Below are 23,572 nucleotides of genomic sequence, written 5' to 3' on the forward strand. Positions count from 1 at the left end.
ATTACGTGTGCAGCTCTGCTTCTCAGCACATGCCTTTATGCTTTGGGGATCAAGAGGATTTCTCCCACACAACCTAAAATTCATAGTGATGCCTTTTGTTTGGCTATAACGAATTCTCTACCTAGCAGCACAGCTGTTAATAGTCTGGATTATTTAAAACAGTGATTACCATACCTCATTACAAATTCAAGTGTTGGTCCCTCCTGTTTTCCCCCCATTCCGTTTCACCTCTCCTCTTTGCAACCTGCCTGTTTATCCTTGGTAGCAGTCTTCGCTTATAAAATAAGTCAAATGACTCTATACGCTGTAATTTTTAGTCCCACATTGAGAGTCTGACATATAGATTTTAAGCCAGTTGACTCTCCCCCATTAGGCACAGACCCGAACGTCACCATTCTTGTCACGTATACAAGTCCATCAAGTTTCAGAGTGTCATTTATACACCATTTTATTGCTTTTTACTTCTTTCACACACGCCTACCACTTACGTACAGCAACTTCACAACATTCATATTTCATAAACTTCATCAGTATTCAGCCAAATCCTCCCCCGAAGTAAGCTAGGTATTTTTAACAGTGCACTGTCTCCTTCACAGGCGTGAGAATCCTGTACCAAGTGGTACCCTTCCTGGTACCCAGGAAGAGTTTCATCTATTATGGTCTGTTCACAGATGTAGGAACTTCCTAATTGTTTAAAAAAACTTTACGATAGTTCATGATCAAAACTCAAATGCCCAACCACACTGTTAGAGATCATTGGAGGCTGGGTGACCGTAAATCCTCTACACCTTGATTATTCCTCTCCGTTTCCAGCCTCTGATTGAGCTCCAGGGAAAGCAGCAAGGGTGTAGAAACTACCTGGGACAGCCTGGAGGCCTCCAGCACCTTCCAGGGTGTGGGAAAACCTGTCCCCTCCACTGTGGTGGGTCCTACAGACAGGGCCACGAAGGGCACATTCTGTGGACAAGACAATCACTGGAAAACCACAGGGCCGTGCCATTGTCAACGTGCCACAGCATGTAATGTGATAAGACAGTTTGTAATAATGATGTGTCAGTGGAGGCCATAAACATCTGTTAGGAAAAAAAAGATTGTTCTTCCACCAACACAAGGGAATTGTTACCTGTAATTCCTTTTCACATTAGCATGTAAAAGCCAGAGCCGAAATGGAGCCTGCCTAACCCACGGGCTATGGTACGTTTATTCTTCATCATGCCCTACTCCACTCTTCTAAGGATTTCTTTAGACAATCTCCTTTATGTCTATACTCCAAAAGTAAAATAATGATGATGATAATAATAATAATAATAAGGCTGTCACAAAAGAACACTAAGACTCCCAAGCTGAATTTCCAACACTAGAATATCAAAGATATCATAAGATAACTCAGTTGAGTTATTTGTAGTGAGGTGGATGGACCTAGAGTCTGTCATACAGAGTGAAGTAAGTCAGAAAGAGAAAAACACATACCGTATGCTAACACACATATATGGAGTCTAAAAAAAAATGGTTCTGAAGAACCTAGGGGCAGGACAAGAATAAAGACGCAGACGTAGAGAATAGAGTTGAGGACACAGGGAGGGGGAAGGGTAAGCTGGGACGAAGGGAGAGAGTGGCATGGACATATACACACTACCAAATGTAAAACAGATAGCTAGTGGGAAGCAGCCACATAGCACAGGGAGATCAGCTCCCTGCTTTGTGACCACCTAGAGGGGTGAGATAGGGAGGGTGGGAGGGAGATGCAAGAGCGAGGAGATATGGGGATATATGTATATGTATAGCTGATTCACTTTGTTATACAGCAGAAACTAGCACACCATTGTAAAGCAATTATACTCCAATAAAGATGTTAAAAAAAAAAATATCATAAGATAACCACAGACTACCATTAAATCAGGTGGGATGGTCTTGAGAAAGTCAGCCTCTGATTGTAGTACCTGGGATGCTTTCCACACTGGTCCAGCGAACAAGGGCCTAAGCTTGGAGAGAGAGTCTCCTCTGGAGAAATCTAACCGTTCTTTATTGACATCCTTGTAAGTCTTCCTTCTAACCCTAGAATTTCCTAACTTTCAGGATTGATGAAACCCCTTCAACTCATCTAAAGGAGAGGCAAAAATAGCTGACATTTCTATCTACCACTACACAGGGGAGAAGTTACATAATGCTACGGTAATACAGCACGTAACTTATCTGTAAATACAATAGCCTTCCTAAATTCTTAAGGATGATTTTACATCCTCTACGCCACTAGAGAAAGAATTAAGGTCTAGACTCAGGTCGAAATTTTCCTCTAAAGTAAAAATATCAACTAATCAGAATCAACTAACTGATGTGAATTTCTATTCCGCAACTTGCAACTCAGAGAACAAAGGAGGCAAGTAACAAAACATACTGATATTGAAGATTTAACCAAAAACAGAAAACAATTTCCAAGCAGGGATCAGGACAGATTAGCCCAATTTCTGATACTGTCTCCATTTACAGTTGTATAATGTACAATCAGAATTCATCCTCAGAACAGTGACCCTGTGGTACCCTAAGATCCTCGAACCTCCAAGAAAGATTCAATTACATCCTCAATGTTCTTTCCAGGGCAGGAAAGGGGACCAGCACACTTTAAAAACACATTCAGTAAGGAAAAGACAAAAAATATTTCTGCTCAATCTCCTGTTAGCCAGAAAAACTAATTCATCAGTGACACCTTGGTAGTACTCTTACAGAAAAATCATGGTTTATTGTATATTAATCAATGCTCCAACACTGTCTACCTGTAGAGTTTTGGGGAGGTGTTAATTCACAATACTCAACTGTATTTTTCTTAATGTACAGCTTAATAAGATGGATGAACATTTTAACAGCTCATTTCAAACCAACACTTTCCATTCTGAATGAGATACCAAAAAAAAAAAACACCCTCGTAAAAAAACATTTTCTTTAAATGATGGAAGAGAGAACACCTCAGAGAGACAGAGAAAGAAGTAGATAGGAGGCTGTTCTGAAATTCTCAGCGAGGAAGACAGTCTTCATTTTCAGAAAGGTATTGCACATTCTAGGTTGGCGCTCACTCTGGCACCTCAAGGCCTTTCAAAGCAGACTCTTCTTGCTCTGGAAGAACCTATTACTAGTCTGGGATGAATGGGTCAGGAATCTCCTTGAGGAGGGGAAGGATGATGTCCACCTCAGAGTCCCAGCACACTAGCTCGTGAAAGACAAAGAGGGCAAGCAGCAGGATACGTCATTTGAGGAGAGTGGCGTTCTCTGTAAAAAATTTTGTGCGTGGGGCAATCACATTAAAACTCTTTCCCCAGACACCTGAAATGTGGTTAAGTATTTTGCTTCCACAGACACAGAAATACATAGATAAGCTTAGAAGCACCATTCATCAAGGAGACCAGGAAGATGCGGGGGGCGGGGGGGGGACACCCTCAGAAAAAGTGGCACGTGCTGTTAGGGACCACACCACACCAACGGAATTCGAAGTGACACCCAACTCAGTCTGTCCTTCCAACATCACACCACAACTTCCTAAAGGCAAGAATGGGAGAATCGGGAGAAAAACGTGAATCTTAACTCAGAACTGACAAGAGTATGGCCCATGGAGAAGAACCCCTGGGCTTGTGTCACTCACATTCCAAAGGTTAGCTTTGGACAGGGATCAGTTTGCTTCCAAAAGTGATTCAGCTGTCACCAAAGACCCCAGAACATTTGCATCCGGAGGCAACAGCTATTGTGATGAACATTCCTACACCTCCCTACATCCCACTTAGGAGTCTGATGTGGAACCAGCAGTTCGTGCTTGTGCCCCCCGGACCTCTGCTACCTGGAAAACACAAGCTTAAGGTCTCCTGGTGAGGGGTCTGGTCCATGCAGGCTCAGTTTTGGAAACAGAGACGTTTTCTAAAGCCAAGGGCTCCTCTTAACGCCGGTAGGTTTTGGAAAATTCCAGCAGGTGACTAACATAAAAAATAGAGTCTGTTGTAAATGTTTTTAGCCACTCAGGATTTGACTTCTGGATTAATATAATTCAATTCTTTTTAAGAAAGAAGGAGGAAGCAACAGAAAAGGTTATCATAATCATCATCAAATGCATTTTCTAAAATTATTCTATTACATTTTTAAAGGGTATAATTATAAATGTTTTTATGAGCAATTTACTGGAAAATGAAAGTCCCTTAGTTTAGAAAATAATTATTCCATCCCTCTGGCAAAGAATTTTATCCCAGCCAGTAGCTCCTTCAAACTATGGGGCATCATTTGTTCACTGGGGAGAGCCAGGTCCACATAAGAAAAGCTGATGCAAGAATCAATCTCTAGAAAGTGCTCGAAATTGCCAGGCAAGAAAGCAGACCAGAAAGTGAATCAGCCAAGACGGAGGAGGGGAATGGTGGCAAAGCACTTTGAAAGGCAAAGACGTCTGTGGGTCTAGAAGTCCTCAGGGCTCCATATAAACTACAGGCCTTCTTAACTGATTTTAAGTCAATCTAAGCTGAGCTTCCAGGGGGTTCGATCTCAACCCAACCGAGCTTTTCAGTGTTAATCCCATCTTTTGGCTTCGATTTTTCCCTTAGGTCAGCCTGGCCTTAAAGCCTTCCACCTTCAGCACTGGTGTTCCAGACCAGCTGCGTGGCACACAGCTCCGTGAGGTTAACTTTAGGGAGGTAGAATATGTAAGCTCTGGCATGCGTAGAATAACGAGATTCTGAAAGAGGGTTTTTTGGGGGGTGTTTTTTGAATTTTTAAATTTTATTTTATTTATTTTTTATACAGCAGGTTCTTATTAGTTATCTATTTTATACATATTAGTGTATACATGTCAATCCCAATCTCCCAGTTCCTCCCACCCCCCCCCCTTACCCCCCTTGGTGTCCATACGTTTGTTCTCTACATCTGTGTCTCTATTTCCGCCTTGTAAACCGGTTCATCTGTATCATTTTTCTAGATTCCACATATATGCATCAATATACGATATTTGTTTTTCTCTTTCTGACTTACTTGAAAGAGGGTTTTTAACAACTGTTATGTTACAATGCTCATGGCTCCCTGAAGTCCCTGAAAGCCTTGTTAAATTAAAGATTCGCTGTAGTTTTTCCGCTTCATTCTTACTTCCCATGTTGCCTCTTGCCTTTCTTTCTTCCCTTTCATTGGGCTGAAAAGATGGAACTGAATGACACCAGCCATCATTAATAACACCCAGAAAACGGAACAGTTCCACTGAAACTGCTAACATTCCCTGCCCAGTTTTCAGAAGAAGGGGAGGCCGTCCTTCAGATTATAAAGTCACACATCTGATTTTGGAAGCTCAGGCACTCACGGTGCATGGCCCATTCACCGGTAGATTCCCAGGAGTTCAGAATCCAGCAACAGCTTCAAGTCTACCTAGGTAATGTCTCATGAGGTCACCTCAATGTCATGAGAATCCTGACCACAATCTCTGTGGACTGCAAACACTGGCTGCCTGGAAGCTAACCCAGCTACCTCTCTGGAAAGCGTCTTCCGAATCAGAAAGCATCCCACTTCACCCAACGCCAAGGACTCCACTCAACCCTCCTTGAGGCTGAAAATGCTAATTTTAAGGTGACGATGTTTGCTTTTCCTTTTGAGTTGTGTGCCTTTATGTTTTAAGTATTAAAAAGGCGTAATCACGTAGTGTGTAGGTTAATTTCTTTCCGATATTGTAATTTATGCAACATTAATACTGGATGCCAGCTCCAATTTTCTTGCTGCTTACACTCTGGGAGCCGACTTGCATATTCTGCCAACTCCATTACATCATCTGAAAACCCAAACATTTCCCATTTTCAAATCACTCTCATCTACCAAGCATACTTACACATTCTCTCTCTCTCCCTAGCTCTCACGTTCAAAGATTGGTACCCCTCAGGAGCAGACAGTACATCTGAGGTTAAAGTCTGCAAATGCACATAATTTCTGGAAGCTATTACTACTGCTGTGTTAGCTAAAGGATGCCTCCATCTCTGACCTTCCTTTTTCCATTCAGACTGTTATATAACCTAGTGCCTGCGTGCAGGATGTGAGTTGAGTGTTTGGGCCTTACCTCCTCTCCCTCCCTCCATTAAATCTCTGGAAGGATGGACAACAGATTGGTTCAAAGAAGAGAGAGTGGGGGGTGGCCCTCTAGGGGGCAAGGGGATGTGGGTCAGCAGGTCAGCTGTGCAAGATGCATCCTACCCCTACTCTGTCCCTCTCCCCTTGTTGCTGAGCCTAGGGGGCTGGTGCTACTGAAAGCCCCATCGTTATATAATTTGCAAGAACAGCAAGTTACGGATTTGCTAGTCAGTTCTGCAGCCTGCCATCCCGATCTCTTGCAAGAACACCTTCTGGCAAGAATGACACCTGAAGATGCTAATAACACAAGGGAGGGGGATGCCTAAGACGGAGGGGGGTGGCAGCACAAACCAGAAATTACTGTGGCTTCCTACATACTATGTCCCCCACCCTTCCAAAAAAAAAAAAGGCTCAGAAACACATGAAGGGGATTTTCTCCAGTGTTTCTGATTAACCCTGTTACATAACCCGCTCGCATTCCAAATCCACCGTCTCAGGTCTAAATATACTCTGTGCAGCCAAAAGCTCGCCACACACAAACTCCCCGAGCTAGCTGCAGGTCCCGGCCCCCAGCCCCGATCCCCCTCCCTGTACTCCCGACCCTCGCTGCCCCCTCCCTCCCGCTCAAACCGCAGTTCAATGTGTTCACTCTTTCGAAATCGCCTTTAATTAAATGTTTTTCGCGTGTGTCATCCTGATGGCTTTTACTGTACTCGAATTCCGTGAATGGGAAAGCGCCTGGACAGGGGGTGTGGCTAAGGTGTGTGTGTAGGGGGGGAATACTGTAAAACAGCTAGCACATGATCAGCCATATTCCTACCTCCAACTCTAACATCGAGAAGAAGGGAGCGGCTCCCGGGGGCCCGCACTCGCCTCTCCCGCCCTCCCCAATCGCCGCCAGAAGCCGAGTGGCAAGAGGAGGGGGCCCGCTGGGCCAGTGCCCAAGCCAGGGCTGGAGATCCTCTCTGCCCCCCAGCCCTGGGCGGCTCGCTCTAGCCTGCTTCCTCTAGAGTGACAGGGATGATTTATACATTATTAACAACAGTAATTAAAGCCGTAGCTTCCTCCTGTTCTTTGCAAACTCCAGGCACATTCAAATAAATAATCCCCCATCCCCAAGAAAAAACCCCACATCAGGTGCCGATACCTTTAAGAAAGAAGGAAGAGAGTGAGCTTTCCCCAACACTCCACTTTAGCTAGAAAAAAAGCAAGGAGGCGGCAATGGAGCCCCCCCAAACAAATACATACACACGCACACACATTCTACAAAATGAAGTGTGTAAATATCGCCCGAGGAGGGGGGAATATCGATCGCACTATCCAACCAGCATTCAACTCGCACTGACCATTCCCAGGTTCTTGCAGAAACGCTTGGAGAGGGAAGGATTTCCCAGGTCAGAAATAAGTTTGGGTGCCTTGGCAATCTTTCTTTTTCTGCTTGTTTGCTTTTGCAGACGCTCACTCCGAATGCGCGTGGAGCGCCCCACAGGACCGCCGCCCCGGGCGAGTTGACGCGCACACGCCCCCCGCCAGGCTGGGCGTCCGGCTGCGAACCCCGGGTCTGCAAACTTGCGCATCTCCCCTCGCCGCGCCCTCCAGACAACTTGGCGAGCACCTCGCGCGCCCGCACCCTGCTTCCTCCAGCCCAATCTCCAAATCCCAAACCCACCGCCGTGCTCCAGAGAAGGTGCCCACGTCGCCCCCCAAGTCCAGGAGCGCCCCCTCTCCACCCCCGGGGCTGCCCTGGTCACTCACTCCTAACGCCCCCCTCAGCTCTGCTGGTGGCCGAAAACCCACCCCGTCTCGGGCTGCCGGGGCCGAGACTGTCAAGAGGAGAAAAGGTAAAGGGGGAAGAGGGTGGTCATAAACAGAATTTTTTTTTTTCCTTCCTTTCCTTTTTAAAGGACACTGCCGCTTTAAAAGTTTCTTTCCCGGGCCCCCACTCTCCGGTTCTCCGTATTTTGGGGAGCGTATTTAATTTCGGCAACGCGGCTTTCCTCCTCTCTTTGCAGAAAAATCAAAGCCAGGGGGTGAACCCGCCGGCTGTCAAGCCTCCTGCCGCCTCCCCCGCCCCCCTCTCCTCCCGCAACCCGAGAACGGGCTGCAAAAGTTTGCAACATTTCTGGGGGGCAGAGGGGGGAGGGGAAGGGGGTGCTCCGAGCTCGGGGCGCCGGCGCAGGCTCGCGCGCGGCCCCCGACCCCGTGCCCCGGGCGCCCGCTCCCGGCCGCCCCCAGCTCCGCGCCGGGGCTCCCGCCGCCCCCTCCTCAGCCCCTCTCGCAGCCTCCTACCTCTGCTGGTGCTGGAATAGCTCTGTCTGCGCACCGGGGCGGGCGGCTCGCTCTTGCGGGCGGATTCCTGGTTCAGCGGGGTCTCCCTGGAGCCGGCGGCCGCGTCCGCGCCGCTGCTGCCCGGCTCGCAGGCGGCGGGGTCGGGGGCTGCCGGAGCTGACTCCATGTTTTTTCCCAATGTAGAGATCGCTGGAGATGGCGAGCTCCGAGACTCCCTCTATCTTCTGTTTTCGGAGCAACTCTATGGTACCAAAAAAAAAAAAAAAAAAAAAAGGAGAAGGAGACCGGGGAGAGCAAGAAGGAGAGAGCAGGCGGCGGCGGGCGGGCGGGCGGGCGAGCGAGAGCGCAAGGGAGCGCGCGAAGTGTGTCTGGGTGGACGTGTGTGTGCGCCGGAGAGGGGATGGGAGGCGGGTCTGGCCACAGGCAGCGCTAGCGAGAGCTTCTCCAGCCGGTCCCCACACCCACATTCCCCACCCTCCAGACCCCAGACCGAGAGCCACGGACTGGCTGCCAATTTTGGGAGGTGGGGAAAAGAGTGGAGGAGGAGGGGAGAGCCTCACGTGCCCCCCTAGCCCAGGGACGGAAATTAAGATTGGCGACAATGATTCTGTACCTACTTCTGAGACTCCCGGGAGCAGAACTTGTCCCCATCCGCAGCCAGCCTGGAAAGAAACAAATCCGGTTATCCACGTTGGGGAATCGCAGGTAGCTCCCTGCCAGCCCAGACCAGGACTGAGGAGAAACTAAAAAGGAATTAGACCTGGGCTGACACCCCAAGCAAGGCAGAGGATGGGAGGACGGAGGACGTGGCACTTCTTACTTTGCGATGGGACGTCCAGTGGGTTTCCAGTATTGGTTTGATAGATGTGTCTAAAACACAATTTGTGAGTCTAGAATTGCCATGGATAGCCAATTTTTGGTATGGTTGAAAGAGGTCGCTTTCAGCTCCTTTGCTGTTTCCTCCGAGAAGGATCCAGAAACCACTTGGCAGGGCAATTTCTACTAAAGAAAACTTTGGCTTGTTTGGTCGAGGACTATCTAACCTGGATGAAATATGCCACACTGCATCTAGTTAATGCATGGCTGCTAATTGTCAATTCCCACTGGTACTATTGCTATAAAATGTACAGTCTCATCCATAAAAGATATACTGGAGAGGTGTTAACATCTGGATGATAAAATTCAGGTAATTAACAGCTTTTAATAAGTCACATCATTGTAGGCATCATTCTGCTCTCCCCCCTTCCACTGAAACATGCCCATCACATAGTAGGTGCTTAATGAAACCCAAGGGTAGTGAAGAATTGCATCAGTGTTACTTTGATCCCGAGCTCCACTATGAAGGAAAAATACAAATTGGATGAGTGGAAAATATTCAGGTGGTAGTAGCCTGATTTCCCTGCCTCAATACTCAATCCACCATTTCCTCTTGCCTGCCGAGACACTGATGAAATCAGTACACTTTTAACACACACGCCCACCTTCCTTTCAGAAGACTTGCAAATTTTGACAACAAAAAATATTGTTATATACCAGAAGGTGGCATAAATATGAGTATTTAGGAGGTGGGGAGGGAATTGGGGAACATTTTGCTTTTGCTAACTTCCTGGTTTGGAAAAATGCTTTTTAAAAATAAGAGGAAAAAAACCTAGTTAGATAATAGCTTAAGAGGAACCTCCATATGCCAAACTTCACACATGGTTTGTGTTACTGTTACTGATCTTGGTCTGATTTCAAATACACAATGCTATTTGCCATGGTCTGTGTGTTAATCAGCAAAACCTGTGGTCCACTCTTCGGAGTGATGCAAATGAGATGTGAACAGTTCTGATACCTTAATCCAGTCTCTGCAAGGATCCCTGGCTTTTGCCTGTCTGTTGGCGCCTACAAACAATGCCATGATTGTCTCCTCCCTCCCAAATCAGATGTGTCGGTTTCCCCATACATCAAAGCACAGATTTCCAGAGCAGCCTTCACACCATTTACAATGGGTCAGTCTGTTAATAACGTTCTTGATGCAATTGACCTAGCTTGTCACACTTGACTTTTCTAAGTAAACAAATATATCAAAGTGCACGGTTTAATAAACAAGTTCCTCTGGGACAGTAAGTGTGTCAAAATACATCCACTGCTCCATATTTATTTTAGAATATTTGAGAGAAAAGAAACTTTTCATATTAAATTTCACCAGTGATTCTATTTGGGATCCAAGCAGCTTAAAAAATATCTCTGGCTCATTTTACGTACCAATAGCAACTTATTAATATTTTGGGTGAGACCTATTCCCCTGGGCCTTTATGGGTTCCTTTGCTGTTTTCCTTTGACTAAACTGGTATTTGTTTACCCAGGAAAGACCATCCTGAAAATGGCCCCAGTGACCTTAGTTAAGAGAAACTCCATATTCCCCTGAGGATACCAAAAAGCCATTTCTCTTGCCTTCCTAAAACAATTACTGCTTCTGCAATTTAAAACAATTGGGAACTCACATGCTTTCCCTAAGGGAAAAATAAAAGTGAGTTAGATACATTCCTTGACTGTCAATCATTGTTACTAAAGTGTAAATTACCTCGACTGGGGAAGCATTTGAAACCTGAGAAGCACAGTGATTAGGTTTATATTTCTTTCCTTCCCTCATGTCCCTTCCCTGATTACTAATTATAAGGCTTTCCAATTTTCCAAATATTTGGAAGGATGGGAGCCTTCCTTAGACTCTGTTCATTGTGAAAGGCAATAGTGTTTGCTTAAAAATGGTTATTTTACTTTGCAGTACTGAGTTCTGAGACAGACAATGGCTTAGAAAAACCTATGCTTTGTAGAAGAGAGAAGCCTAAAAACCATTTTCTGTAGACTCCTCTAGCCCTCACCAAACTCACCAGAACTCCCCTACCTCCTCTTCAATCACAGGCTCCCCTCTTGATGGTGACTCCAGTTTTTTCTTATTCCAAGGTCATTACTGGGAAGCTCAGAGTTGGCTTTGACTCCCCTCTCTCACTCCTGCACCTCGCTCTCCACAGCCGGCCAGACTCGCCAGTTGCTTTCAATTCTACCTCTGTGACATCTGCCCCTCCTTTCTGCAGCTAACACTCCAATTCCAGACATTACTGCTCGTCTAAACCATAACCTTCCAAATAACTGGCCTTTGGTCTTATAACCATTCTAATCCATCTCAGAAAGCATTGCCAAGTTCATTATCCTGAACTACAGTTCTCATTTCCCACCATGTCACTCCCCTGCTTACAAGACTTAAATGGCTCCCTATCGCCTATCCAATTAACTACTAACTAGTCAACAAGGTATTCAAGGCTCTACCTCACTTAGCCCTGCACTCCTGCACCAGGGATGGCAAATTGATGTCATCTCATGAAGGAACTCCTGAGGCTGTTTGGAAAGGTGTGGGCTGTGATTGATGAATGCTGTCTCCCATGGGTGGAAGATTGGGAGCTGGACACTGGCGCCAGGAGTTTGCTAAACGGCCTGACATCCTTACATAATTCCTGCAATCCATGTGTAATCCTCAGACCAGGCCACGTGCTTCTCTCTACTCCTCTTCCTGCTTGGAGTGCAGGATACAGGCACAGTTGCCTCTGCCTCTTCTGAAAGGCCCTTTCTGCCTTCTCTGTTAATTGAATCCCTACCTTTCTTTAGAGGTCCATTCTAAAAGGCAGCTCCTCTGTACAACCACCCCGGTTTACCCCAAACCAAATATTTGCACTTAGTACTGTGCACCCCTCTTAAGGCATCTGGTCTGCCTTGTGCTGTGGTTGGTTGAACACTTGCCTTACCCTCCCTGGTGGAAGATCCATTCCTAGAAAACAGGGGCTTTGCCCTTGCACACAGTAGGAACTTATTAGAGTTAGTGGATTTGAGGAATGGAATTGATGATCTAATCATAAGGTAGCATGTCCACACAGTGATTCCATTACACAACAAGAATGAAAACCAAAGTGTTTCAACTTTCAATCACTTGAAATAAGCTTTTCCTTCCTGGATAAAAGATTAGTTGACACGTATGGGCTGTTAAAATTTATATATGCAAAAAAATGTTGACAGTTATTTTCTTTGCATTTCTTAGAGAGGGAGAGAAGGAAAATTATGGAAATATATAGTAGAATTTCCTTGGGAGAGGGGAGCTTTCTACAACATACCTAAGAACAAAGAAGACAGAAAATTAAAACCAAGTGCCCAGGCAAGAAGTTTCTTTTCTTTCAAAAAAGCATCAAGAAACTGCAGCTGGACAATATGCTGAAAATAGAAGAAACTCAAATGAACATGCAGCACCGCTCTTGGGCATGGGAGGGGCTCTCCATCCTGCTGCAAGGTTTATAGGTTTATGGTCAGAGCAGCCCCAACCAGAAAAGTCCAGGTTAAGAACAGCACTTTGTTCAAATCAGAGGAGGACCGGTGTAAATCTGAAGTCCTCATGGGTGGAACAGGAGATCCAGGCTTGCCAGATGCTTCAAAATAAAAAGGAAGATGAAGGCATGCAATGTCCACTCTGGATGATCCACTCCACCCCTCTTCCTATTTTGTAGAAGAGGAAACTAAAGTGACTTGCTCAAGACACCCAATTAATCCATGGCAGGATGTGGAATCTTCCTATTACCTGAATTCAAGATCCAACTCTGCCACGTACTAGCAGTGTGGTCAAGGATGAGTCGCTCACCATTTCTACGCCTATGTTTCCTCATCTATAGATGAGGGTAATTAGGAGGGTTAGATAAGATGAGCCTTCTAAAATGCTTGCCACTCAAAATTTTGCTATTATTGTTATGCATCTTTAATAAAATACTGTATAAAACTGTACTGTCCAATGCAGTAACCACTAGCTGCATGTGGCTATTGGCTACTTGAAATGTGGCTAATCCAAACTGAAATACGTGATAAATGTTAAAAATCCACATTAGATTTTGAAGACAGTACAAAAAAATGTAGAGTGTCTCATTAATAATTTTATATTGAGTGCATGTTGAAATGACAATAGGTTGGATATATTGGGTTAAATAAAATATATTATTTAAATAATTTCATCTATTTTAACTTTTAAAGATCTGGCTACTGAAAATATAAAATTACTGTGTACTTTACATTATACATCTATTGGTCAGGGCTGGTATGGAATGTATCTGGTACATAGTAGGTGTTCTAATGATTTAACTAGAGTAACTGCTAGGGTTCAGCTGGGGGGCACCACTGGGTCAAGAGTTAACATCCATCTTGTCATTTTACAAAATCTTAATCGCGTGCCTACTTTTTGCAGGGCATTAAGCTGGGTGCTAAGGAAAAGAGAAGCAAAACTATTGTGTTTTACAGAGAAAGTAAGATGTGCTCACCAAAACTAAGTGGCATTCAGTGATGAGGCTTCAGCTGCCCTAGAGACCACCACAAAAGGAACTAAGAATCTCCCTCAGGGAATGGAGCAGGAAGGGCTCTGCCCTGGGAAGCTAATGTTCCCTTCGTTCACTTCTGGACCTGAGGCCATCGACTTTGATAAGAAAAAAGGCATTTGACAACATGCAATTGCCAGGGAACCTAAGAACAGGTGTCCTGCAGTCCAGTGTTTCCAACCTGAAACACCTAAGCTTCACCTGGGTGAGGTGAGGTGATGTATTGGGTCAGTGTTTGTTAAAGAACCATCATGATGAGCCCACTGGTATTGGGCTCACTAAGGTCTTTGGCTGACTTTGCAATACACAAGGGGAAAGAAGGCTAGACTGTAAGCTCCTTGAAGACAGGGAGTGTGTCTCACTTCTTCACCTATGCATCCTCAGTGCTGAGCTCTGTGTCTAACACATTGATAAATGCAGGTATGGTTTAAAAATAAAGGAAGCTGTGAATACATCAACAAATAAAGGAGTGCAATTTATTGAACACCTATTAGATTCTAGATACTCTCTCATGTCTCATAGTTATTCTATAGATTAGACTCCTCCACTTTGCCATGAAGCATTCACTTAACTTCTCTAAAGATCCATCTTCCCATTTATAAAATGGGTTTGATCACCTTTTTTTTAACCACTTAACAGCAGAGTTGGTGAGGGTCTGATAATATAGATGAAAGTGACTTGGGAATTCTTAGAGGAGTTTCTCCAATAGAACCATATTTGTGTTATCCAGTATGATTGCCACTAGCCATATGTGGCTAGTGAACACTTGAGATAAGGTTGATGTGACTGAATTTTTTCCTTTTAAATAGACTATTTTTTTAGAGCAGTTTTAGGTTCAGCAAAATTAAGCAAGAAGTGCACAGATTTCCATATGCCTCCTGCCTCCACACGCTCACTGTCTTCCCCATAATAACATCCCCCACTAGAATGGTACATTTGTTACAGTCAATGAACCTACACTGACACATCATTATCACCCAAAGTCCATAGTTTACATTAGGGTTCACTCTTGGTGTTGTACATTCTATGGGTTTTAACAAATGTATAATGACATGTATCCACCATTATAGTATCATACAGAGTAGTTTCACTGCCCTAAAAATCCTGTGCTCCACCTATTCATCCCTCTCTCCTCCCAACCCCTAGCCACCACTGATCTTTTTACTGTCTCCATAGTTTCGCCTTTTCAAGAATGTCACGCAGTATGTAGCCTTTTCAGATGGGCTTCTTTCACTTAGTAATATGCATTTAAGTTTCCTCCATGTCATTTCATGGCTTAATAGCTGATTTCTTTTTAGCACCGAATAATATTCCATGTCTGGATATACCACAGTTTATTTATCCATTCACCAACTGAAGGACATCTTGGTTGCTTCCAAGTTATGGCAATTATAAAGCTGCTATAAACATCCATGTGCAGGTTTTTGTTTGGACATAAGTTTTCAGTTCCTTTGGGTAAATACCAAGGAGCCCAGGTGCTGGGTCATATGGTAAGAGTACGTTGAATTTTGTAAGAAACTACCAGACTGCCCCCAAAGTTCTGTTATCATTTTGCATTCCCACCAGCAATGAATGGGAGTTGCTGTTTCTCTACATCCTCTGCAGCATTTGGTGTTCTTGTTGTTCTGAAGTTTGGCCATTCTAAGAGGCTTGTAGTGGTATCTCGTTGTTTTAATTTACATTTCCCTAATGACATATGATGTGGAGCATTTTTTCATATGCTTATTTGCCATCTGTGTACCTTCTTTGGTGAGGTATCTTTTCAGATCTTTTGCCCATTTTTAAGTGGGCTGTTTGTTTTCTTATTATTGATTTTTAAGCTATTTGTTTAGTTTAGATACCATTCTTTTATCAGATATGTCTTTTGGAAATATTTTCTCCTGGTCTATGGCTTGTCTTCTCACTCTCCTGACACTGTCTTTCACAGAGCAGAAATGATTAATTTTAATGAAATCCAGCTTATCAATTCTTTCTTTCAAGGATCCTGCCTGTGACGTTGTATCTAAAAAGTCATCACTGTGTCCAAGGTCATCTAGGTTTTCTCCTATGTTACCTTCTAAGAGTTTTATAGTTTTGTGTTATGCATTTAGGAATATGATTCATTTTGAGTTAATATTTATGAAAAGTTGTAAGGTCTGTGTCTAGGTTCATTTTTTTGCATGTAAATGTCCAATTGTTCCAGCACCATTTATTAAAAAGACTACATTTTCTCCATTGTATTGTCTTTGCTCCTTTGTTAAAGATCAGTTGACTGTATTCGTGTGGGTCTATTTCTGGGCTCTCTATTATGTTCCATTGGTCTGTTTGTCTGTTCTTTCACCAATACCACACTGTCCTGATTACTGTAGCTTGGAAGTGGATTTTAAATTTTATTTAATGTCAATTAACTTAAATAGCCACATGTAGCTAGTGGTCATTGTAATGGATGGTGCAGGCTTTTTATTTCAAGTTTTAATCTTTTGAACTTCTGTGCCACCTTCACATAGATATTCACTAATTGGTTTTAGATTCTATAAATTTTTATTTTGCACCCGCTATGGAAAGATGCTATAAGGGATTCTAAGATGAATCAGGTAGATTGTACATCTTCTATGAGGGTCTAAGACAAGTCCGTCAGCGACTGTACTCTAAGCTATGTAGTATTAAATGCCATGGGACAGGTTCAGATAAAGTGCTAGGATTGGAAAGAAAGAGCCAGTGTTCCCTGTTGGAGAAATCAAGGAAGGCGTCCTTGAAAAGGGAGCTTTTCATGAGTTGTTTTTGCTGGAGTCAGGACTAAAGATACACATTTAGGAAGTGGTTGTGGGAACAGATGAGCTTTTTGCAAAGAGAATTGAGGCTGCTGACTCCATTTCTGTTCTCCAGGTGGACCAACTCTTAATGTTATATACAGGCATTTTTCCATTGAGGAAATATGTAAGAATCTTCCCTGTGCAAGGCAATGTCCCAAAGAGAATACATCTCAAACATATATACTTTGTACTCCAGTCAGTGGTTCTCAAAGGGTGGTCCAAAGACCAGCAACATCAGAGTCACCTGGGAACTTGTTAGAAATACAAATTTTCTAAACTTAAAAGCTTTTGCACAGCAAAGGAAACCATAAACAAAACGAAAAGACAACCCACAAAATGGGAGGAAATACTTGCAAACGATCTGACCAACAAGGGATTAATCTCCAAAATATACAAACAGCTCACGCAGCTCAATATCAAAAAACCAAACAACCCAATCAAAAAATGGGCAGAAGATGTAAATAGACATTTCTCCAACGAGGACATTGAGGTGGCCAAAAAGCACATGAAAAGATGTTCAACATCACTAATTATTAGAGAAATGCAAATCAAAACTAAAATGAAGTATCACCTCACACCGTCAGAATGGCCATCATCAAAAAGTCTACAAACAATAAATGCTGGAGAGGGCGTGGAGAAAAAAGAACCCTCCTACACTGTTGGTGGGAATGTAAATTGATACAACCATTATGGAGAACAGTATGGAGGTTCCTTAAAAAACTAAAAATAGAGCTACCTTATGATCCAGCAATCCCACTCCTGGGCATGTATCTGGAGAAAACCATAATTCGAAAAGATACATGCACCCCAATGTTCAGTGCAGCACCATTTACAATAGTCAAGACATGGAAGCAACCTAAATGTCCATCAACAGATGAATGGATAAAGAAGATGTGGTACATATATACAATGGAATATTACTCAGCCATAAAAAAGAATGAAATAATGCCATTTGCAGCAGTATGGATGAACCTAGAGATTATCATACTAAGTGATAAGTCAGACAGAGAAAGACAAATATCATATGATATCACTTATATGTGGAATCTAAAAAAATGATACAAATGAACTTATTTACAAAACAGAAACAGACTCACAGACTTAGAAAACAAACTTATGGTTACCAAAGGGGAAAGGTTGGGGGGAGGGATAAATTAGGAGTTTGGGATTAACATATACACACTACTATGTATAAAAAATAGATAATCGACAAGGACCTATTGTATAGCACAGGGGACTCTACTCAATATTCTGTAATAACCTAAATGGGAAAAGAATCTGAAAAAGAATAGATACATGTATATGTATAACGGAATCACTTTGCTGCACACCTGAAACTAACACAACATTGCAAATCAACTACGCTCCAATATAAAATTTTTAAAAAATACAGATTTTTCTGGTCTCACATCAGACTTACTGAGTCAGAAACTCTGGGGGTGGGGTCCAGCAATCTGTGTTGTAACAAGCCATCCTTGTGATTCTGATGCACACTCAGGTTTGAGGACCACTGTCCTAAATTCAAGACTACCTAAATTATAAATGCACATATATGAACAACTATGAATCCTAAGGAGGGCTCTTATTATGAGAGAAAAGATCCATGCCTCTGTGGACTTAACTTGGCCTACATCTCCAGCACAACCACTGACCCCCCAACCCCGTCCCTGTAAGGAACCTTACCATAACTAAGTCTATACCGGGCTCATTATTTTGGTGGTAGTTACATAGAGAGGGCATTTTTCCCATTTTTCCACAAAAACTTGGATAGAGCTTAAATTTTAAAATTAAAAAAAAAAAAAAAAAAAAAGAAGGCAAAAGAAAAAAAACCTGTTAAACTAGCCTGGGGCACTGATGATTCAGAATGCCAGTTCTGCCCTGGTGAAGATAAATGTTTAGATGGAGGGCCTGTGTGAAACTGAGTAAGAAATCAGCAGGAAGTATTTTCTGCTTAACAGATCAGAAGGGTGACAAAGACGGTAGCACTGCTCCAAAAAGCTACATCATAGTAGATATTATGGGTCAAACTTTCCTTTAGAAATAGTTCTAAGTTGCTCCTCTCTTTCATGCCAAAAGGAATGTAGTTGGCCATCTCACTAAATAATTTTTTTTAATTTTACATATGTCAGTTACTTTACACAACAATGCTGCATAACAAAGCATCCCCAAACTCAGTGGCTTACAAAAATAAGCACTTCTTTCTCATTCTTATGTCTGTAGGCAGGCTAGGGTTCAGCTGGGCTTGGCTCCTGTTGGCTGACTGGATTTAGGTCTGCTCTGTGCATCTCTCATTGTTCTTGGGACAGTGGTTGACTGAGGCCTGCTTTGTTCATGGCCAAAGGCAAGTGCACAAGAGAGCAAGCCCATCAACCAAGCACAGGTCAAGCCTTTGCAGGCATCACATGAGCTAACAGCCCATTGGCCAAAACAAGTCACATGGCCAAATCCAAAGTCAAGGGGTGGGGAAACACCCTCAGCCCACCAAGAGGCCAGGGCAAGGGTATGAATGTGTAGCACTACTTACCACAGGAGAGTGAACAATTGCGGCCAATAATCCAATCATCAGAGATGGCTTATCTGTAGACCAGAGATTCTCAAGCTTGGTTGCACACTGTAGTCACCTGAGAGTTTTAAAAACTACTGATGCCTGGGTCCCACCCTCAGAGATTCTGGTTTAATTGGTTTGGGGTGCAGCCCAGGCTGGGAGTGGTAAAAGCTCCATGGGTGACTCTAACGAACAGCCCAGTCTGCGAACCACTGGTGTTAAACCAAATGCCATCAATAAAATAAACCAAAAAATTTTGACCACTGCTTTGGGGAGGTCCCTCTCCTATTCATTTTGGGAACTCCCTATCTTTTAAGACCTTTTACAATTAAAGCACATTATTGTGTCAGATGCAATTTCTGTTCCCTCTAGTGAGCAGCCTCAGGTCAAATTCATAAAAAGGTATCATCAGAGATTTTCTTAGGGTTGAATTCTAATGAATTGCTGGTGAGTCTGTTACTTATCTATCGTTAAAGTGAAAACACTGGTGTGGGTGCTAACTGCTAAATGTCTATATTTCTGGAGAACCTGTGTATAAGAGTATAGAATCCTGCTCTTATTAGAAGTTAGGATCTATAGTCTCAAGGCATAGGATGCTTGTGTAGATAATGTATGTATTTATTTTGCTTTTCATATCTTTTCATATTTTCAGTATGTAGGTACACTAAGATTTTTTTTTCCTTCTCTCGCTTTCTTCCTTTTTGTGCCTTCTGGCATTCAAAATTCTGTAAATACGTGGAAGTTATAAAAGACCTTATAACTGATCTTATAAAGATCTGTTCTAAGGGAGTTGTTTTCTGCCATACATTTTGGAAAAGGGATACCTGGGGCTAATTAAAATCAGCAGCTTTAGTCGTCTGTAAACCACGCTTCTTCCCAGCAGAGTTTTCGCCACTTAAGGGTCTCAGTGTATATTTAGTCTTAAAGCTCTCATGTCATTTATTTCATCACTAATTTTATTTCACAGTTTTCAGTTTGGGATCTTTCTGAACCTCTTTATGACACTGTGAAAATAAAAATATTACGTTGTACTCCCCTTTCTGATTTTTTTTTTTACAGTAAGAAAGCTAATATTTCAAGGACCAACCTGAGTTTTAGAAAACCCTTCATATCTTTCAGGGATCGTCTAGATATAGTGATCAAGCAAATCATCCTCCCATAATTTCCCAACATGTTGTCTGGCTCATAGACAGGCTCATTTGTTGGAAAAAGAAGAAGATAAATCATCAGTTTACATATTATTTTCCCCCTCAATTGATTGCTGGCTGTCAAGATGCTTGAGATTTTGAATAACCAATCAAATTATTAATTTTTGGATGAAATTCCATAGTGCTGTGGCTAATTGTGGATGCATATGCAGATTTGGGGAGGGGGAGCGCTGTGTAGAACTACAAAAATGTCAGTGTCAAAGGAGAAGAAAAAAAAGATACATCCGCCCTGCAGATGAGTCACTGGGAACATATTGGATACATTTATCAGAGTAGGAAGCACTGAAGAGTCAATAACATTTCAGTTTGACACTTGCTTCACATCCAAAAGTTAGATCCGCAAATATTTTCTTCCTGGGGACATGTTGTCAAAACAAAGAAAATAAAGCCTTGGGTCTACACAGCTGTTACCCTTTGCACTTATTCCATGATGATATGACCAAAAAGGATACATCATCATGCACTAAGCACTGTGTCACTGCAGGAGGCTGAAGGCAGGAGCCACAGAACAGCTGCCAAAAGGCTGTGTGGCTTTGGAGAAGTTGCTCAACATCTCTGGGTTTCAGTTTTCTCATCTGATGGAACCAGATGATTTCCAAGGCCCCTCTGCAATTCCATTTAATTGCCAAAAGAATTCTTGGCACTACAAAAGACACAGTGTTGGAGGGAGCTGTGTTACAAGAGATGGAATAAAGCAGATGTTCAATATGGAAGATGTTACGGATGGAATGTTCTGGTGCTGAGGAAGTTCATCAAATGGAGAAATAACACTGTGGACCCAGAGAACAGGAAGGTTTCTTAAGTGTCAGCAAGGAAACTAGAGAGGTCAGTGCGGACTTGGCCAAAGTCACTCACAGAGCTGATGGCCGAGTGAAAGGAGGATCCAGGACCCCCATCTCCCCACTTACCACCCCTCCCCCTCCGCCCCAGGCTGCTTCATGGGCCCAAGTTTAGCAAACCAAACTTTACTGGCAGCTGTCCTCATTTGGCTGACAGAAAGGTCACTTGAGAGCACCATTTGTTTTACTGTGAGCAGGGGGATCTTTGAGGACAGACAGAGCCTTTAAGATAGGAGACAACGTGATCCCCATGAGTGTGGCCCCAAATGGGGTCAATATTTTACGTTCATTGTCAACCACACCTTAACCATATGACTCTACAAGGTCACCAGTTGGCCTCAGCCTTAACCAAATGATCAGGCTGGATTCGAGTTACTCTGGGCTTGGCCCATTTGGGCAAATAGTTCCACTCTTCAATTTTGGGGGTGCCCCAGAGAAGATATAGTTACGACTTGGAATCTTTACCTGCATGCTTACTGGGTTGTGGCTTCAGGGAAAAGTCAAACATGTTTTGAACCATACAAGGAGTGTTACTTACGTTATCACAGTGCTAGGAACTGCGTGATGGATTCTCTGCTTTACAAAGAAACTTAGCCCAGATTCTTAGGGAGTTTGACCAGAGCTCCATAGTTAATATTCAGTGAATATAGGCTCTCAATCTAGGTCTGTTTAATTGCAGTGCCCATGTTCTTTCTATGACAACATTTTCTTTCTAATGCAAACAATAATAAAATGAAAAACAAAACTAAAGCTTAAATCTCAAGCTAGGGAAATGAAGAAGAAAAGGGGGCAGATGGATGGATCCGTGGAAATAAACAAGAATTAAGAAACCTGGGTCCAAATTCCAGGTCTTTCTTCTTGATCATTGTCTCATCCTCCTCATCAGCAGATATTAGATATTATTATACAACTAACAGCTACTGAGCACTCAGCCTTCAAGTTCTTCAAACATATTTCCTGCACTTTACACATATTTCCCAGACAATGACACAATAAACAGCTAAAGCTATCGTTCCCCTGTTATATTTGAGGAAACTGAAGCACAGAGAGCAGATAAGTAACACGACCAAGATCATACAACTCATGGATGGCAGATCTGAGGGTGACAACCCTGCCCCCCTTCTGCCCCCCTTCCCAACTTCAGACGACACCAGACCTGCCCTTCACTGCCCAATGCAGGCTCTAGAACTGTTCAGATTTCCTGGACAAATCACTCTCCTCTCCTCTCCCCAGACATCCGCTTCCTCATCAATCAAACAAGGAGGCTAGACTAGATGAGTTGTAGGGTCCTTTCCAAATCTAACATCTGCTGATTCTATGTAAGACAGGAAGACTTAAAAAAAAAAAAGACATGATTACAGAGAAACAAGAGTAAGAAGGGAAAGGAGGGGGAAAAGAAGAAGGAGAAGGAGGGAGAGCAGGAAGGGGAGGGGAAGGAGGAGGAGGAGGAGGGGGAGGAAGAGGGTAGACCAGGGGAGTGGAGGCAGCCTCCCTCCCACCGGTCCTTCCCCCAGAGAAGTCCTCCACACTTTGGTCAGCAGAATCCTCTCAAAGCAAAGGGCCCTGGTTTCTGAAGGCGCTGAGAGGCATTTGAGAGCCAGAAGTTCAAGCCCTGTGTTCTGGAGACACAGAAAACAGGCTTCAGTTTGGGTTTGGCTCCAACCAGCTCTGTTTCCTCAGGTGAGTCACTGCTTCTCCTGGACCTCAGTTTCCTTATTTCTAAAATGATGGTCTCAGTAACCACAAATTCCCCTTTTGCTCTTATGGGCAGTGATTCTATCAAAAGAATAAGCCTCCCTCCTCTCCGGTACTTCCTCCACTGAACTCTGACATTTTTTACAGTGAGAGCTTGTCTGGGTTTAAACATGTAAGACTACCATTAAACTGACTTTTACAGAGTGGGAGTACCTTAAATGTATACATATATGCCATCCACCCTTCAATAGTCACTCATTTGTTTATTTGGTCATTCCCCTCCATTGACAAACATTTTTTAGGGCATTGTAAAAGTAATATTAGTTACCATTTATTGTGGGCCTGGCATTTTGCTAGGTACTGGAGATAAAGATATGATAGTCTAGAATTTCAGCTCAAGAAACAAGCTGATGGGGTGGGTGGTGGGAGTGGTGTGGAATGCAGTATGAGGTATGTGTGTGAATTACTGTATTAATTTTGCCCCATCTATCAGAACCATCATCCATCAGGATCCATCCTTCAGCAAGTTATGTTATGGAGAGAGCAGAGGTTTAAAACCTCTGAACATGAGTTCAGATGGCTAGCTCTGTTACCCTTGGCCAGTCTTTCTCCATGTGGGACTTTATTGGGTTGTGGAAAACTCACTCAAAATGTCTTAAGAATAAAAATGTGTCATAATACAAGAGGTCCTATGATAGGATGGTCCTGGGGTTGGCTAATTCTGCCTTCAGTGACATCGACAAGGGCTTTT

At 43.3% G+C, this 23,572-nt stretch overlaps 1 protein-coding gene across 1 annotated transcript in view; it reads right to left on the reverse strand.

The window, feature by feature from the left end:
* RORA (RAR related orphan receptor A) overlaps positions 1-8,878 on the reverse strand; it is a 725,308-nt gene extending 716,430 nt beyond the window's left edge. The window contains exon 1 of the mRNA XM_082446740.1: positions 8,359-8,878. Within this exon, the coding sequence (XP_082302866.1) occupies positions 8,359-8,524 (166 nt within the window). The 5' untranslated portion in view covers positions 8,525-8,878. The remainder of the gene's footprint in view (positions 1-8,358) is intronic.
* Between the last annotated feature and the right edge of the window lie 14,694 nt (positions 8,879-23,572).

This window comes from Balaenoptera physalus (assembly GCF_965194825.1).
Source record: "Balaenoptera physalus genome assembly, chromosome: 2".
Taxonomy (NCBI): domain Eukaryota; kingdom Metazoa; phylum Chordata; class Mammalia; order Artiodactyla; family Balaenopteridae; genus Balaenoptera; species Balaenoptera physalus.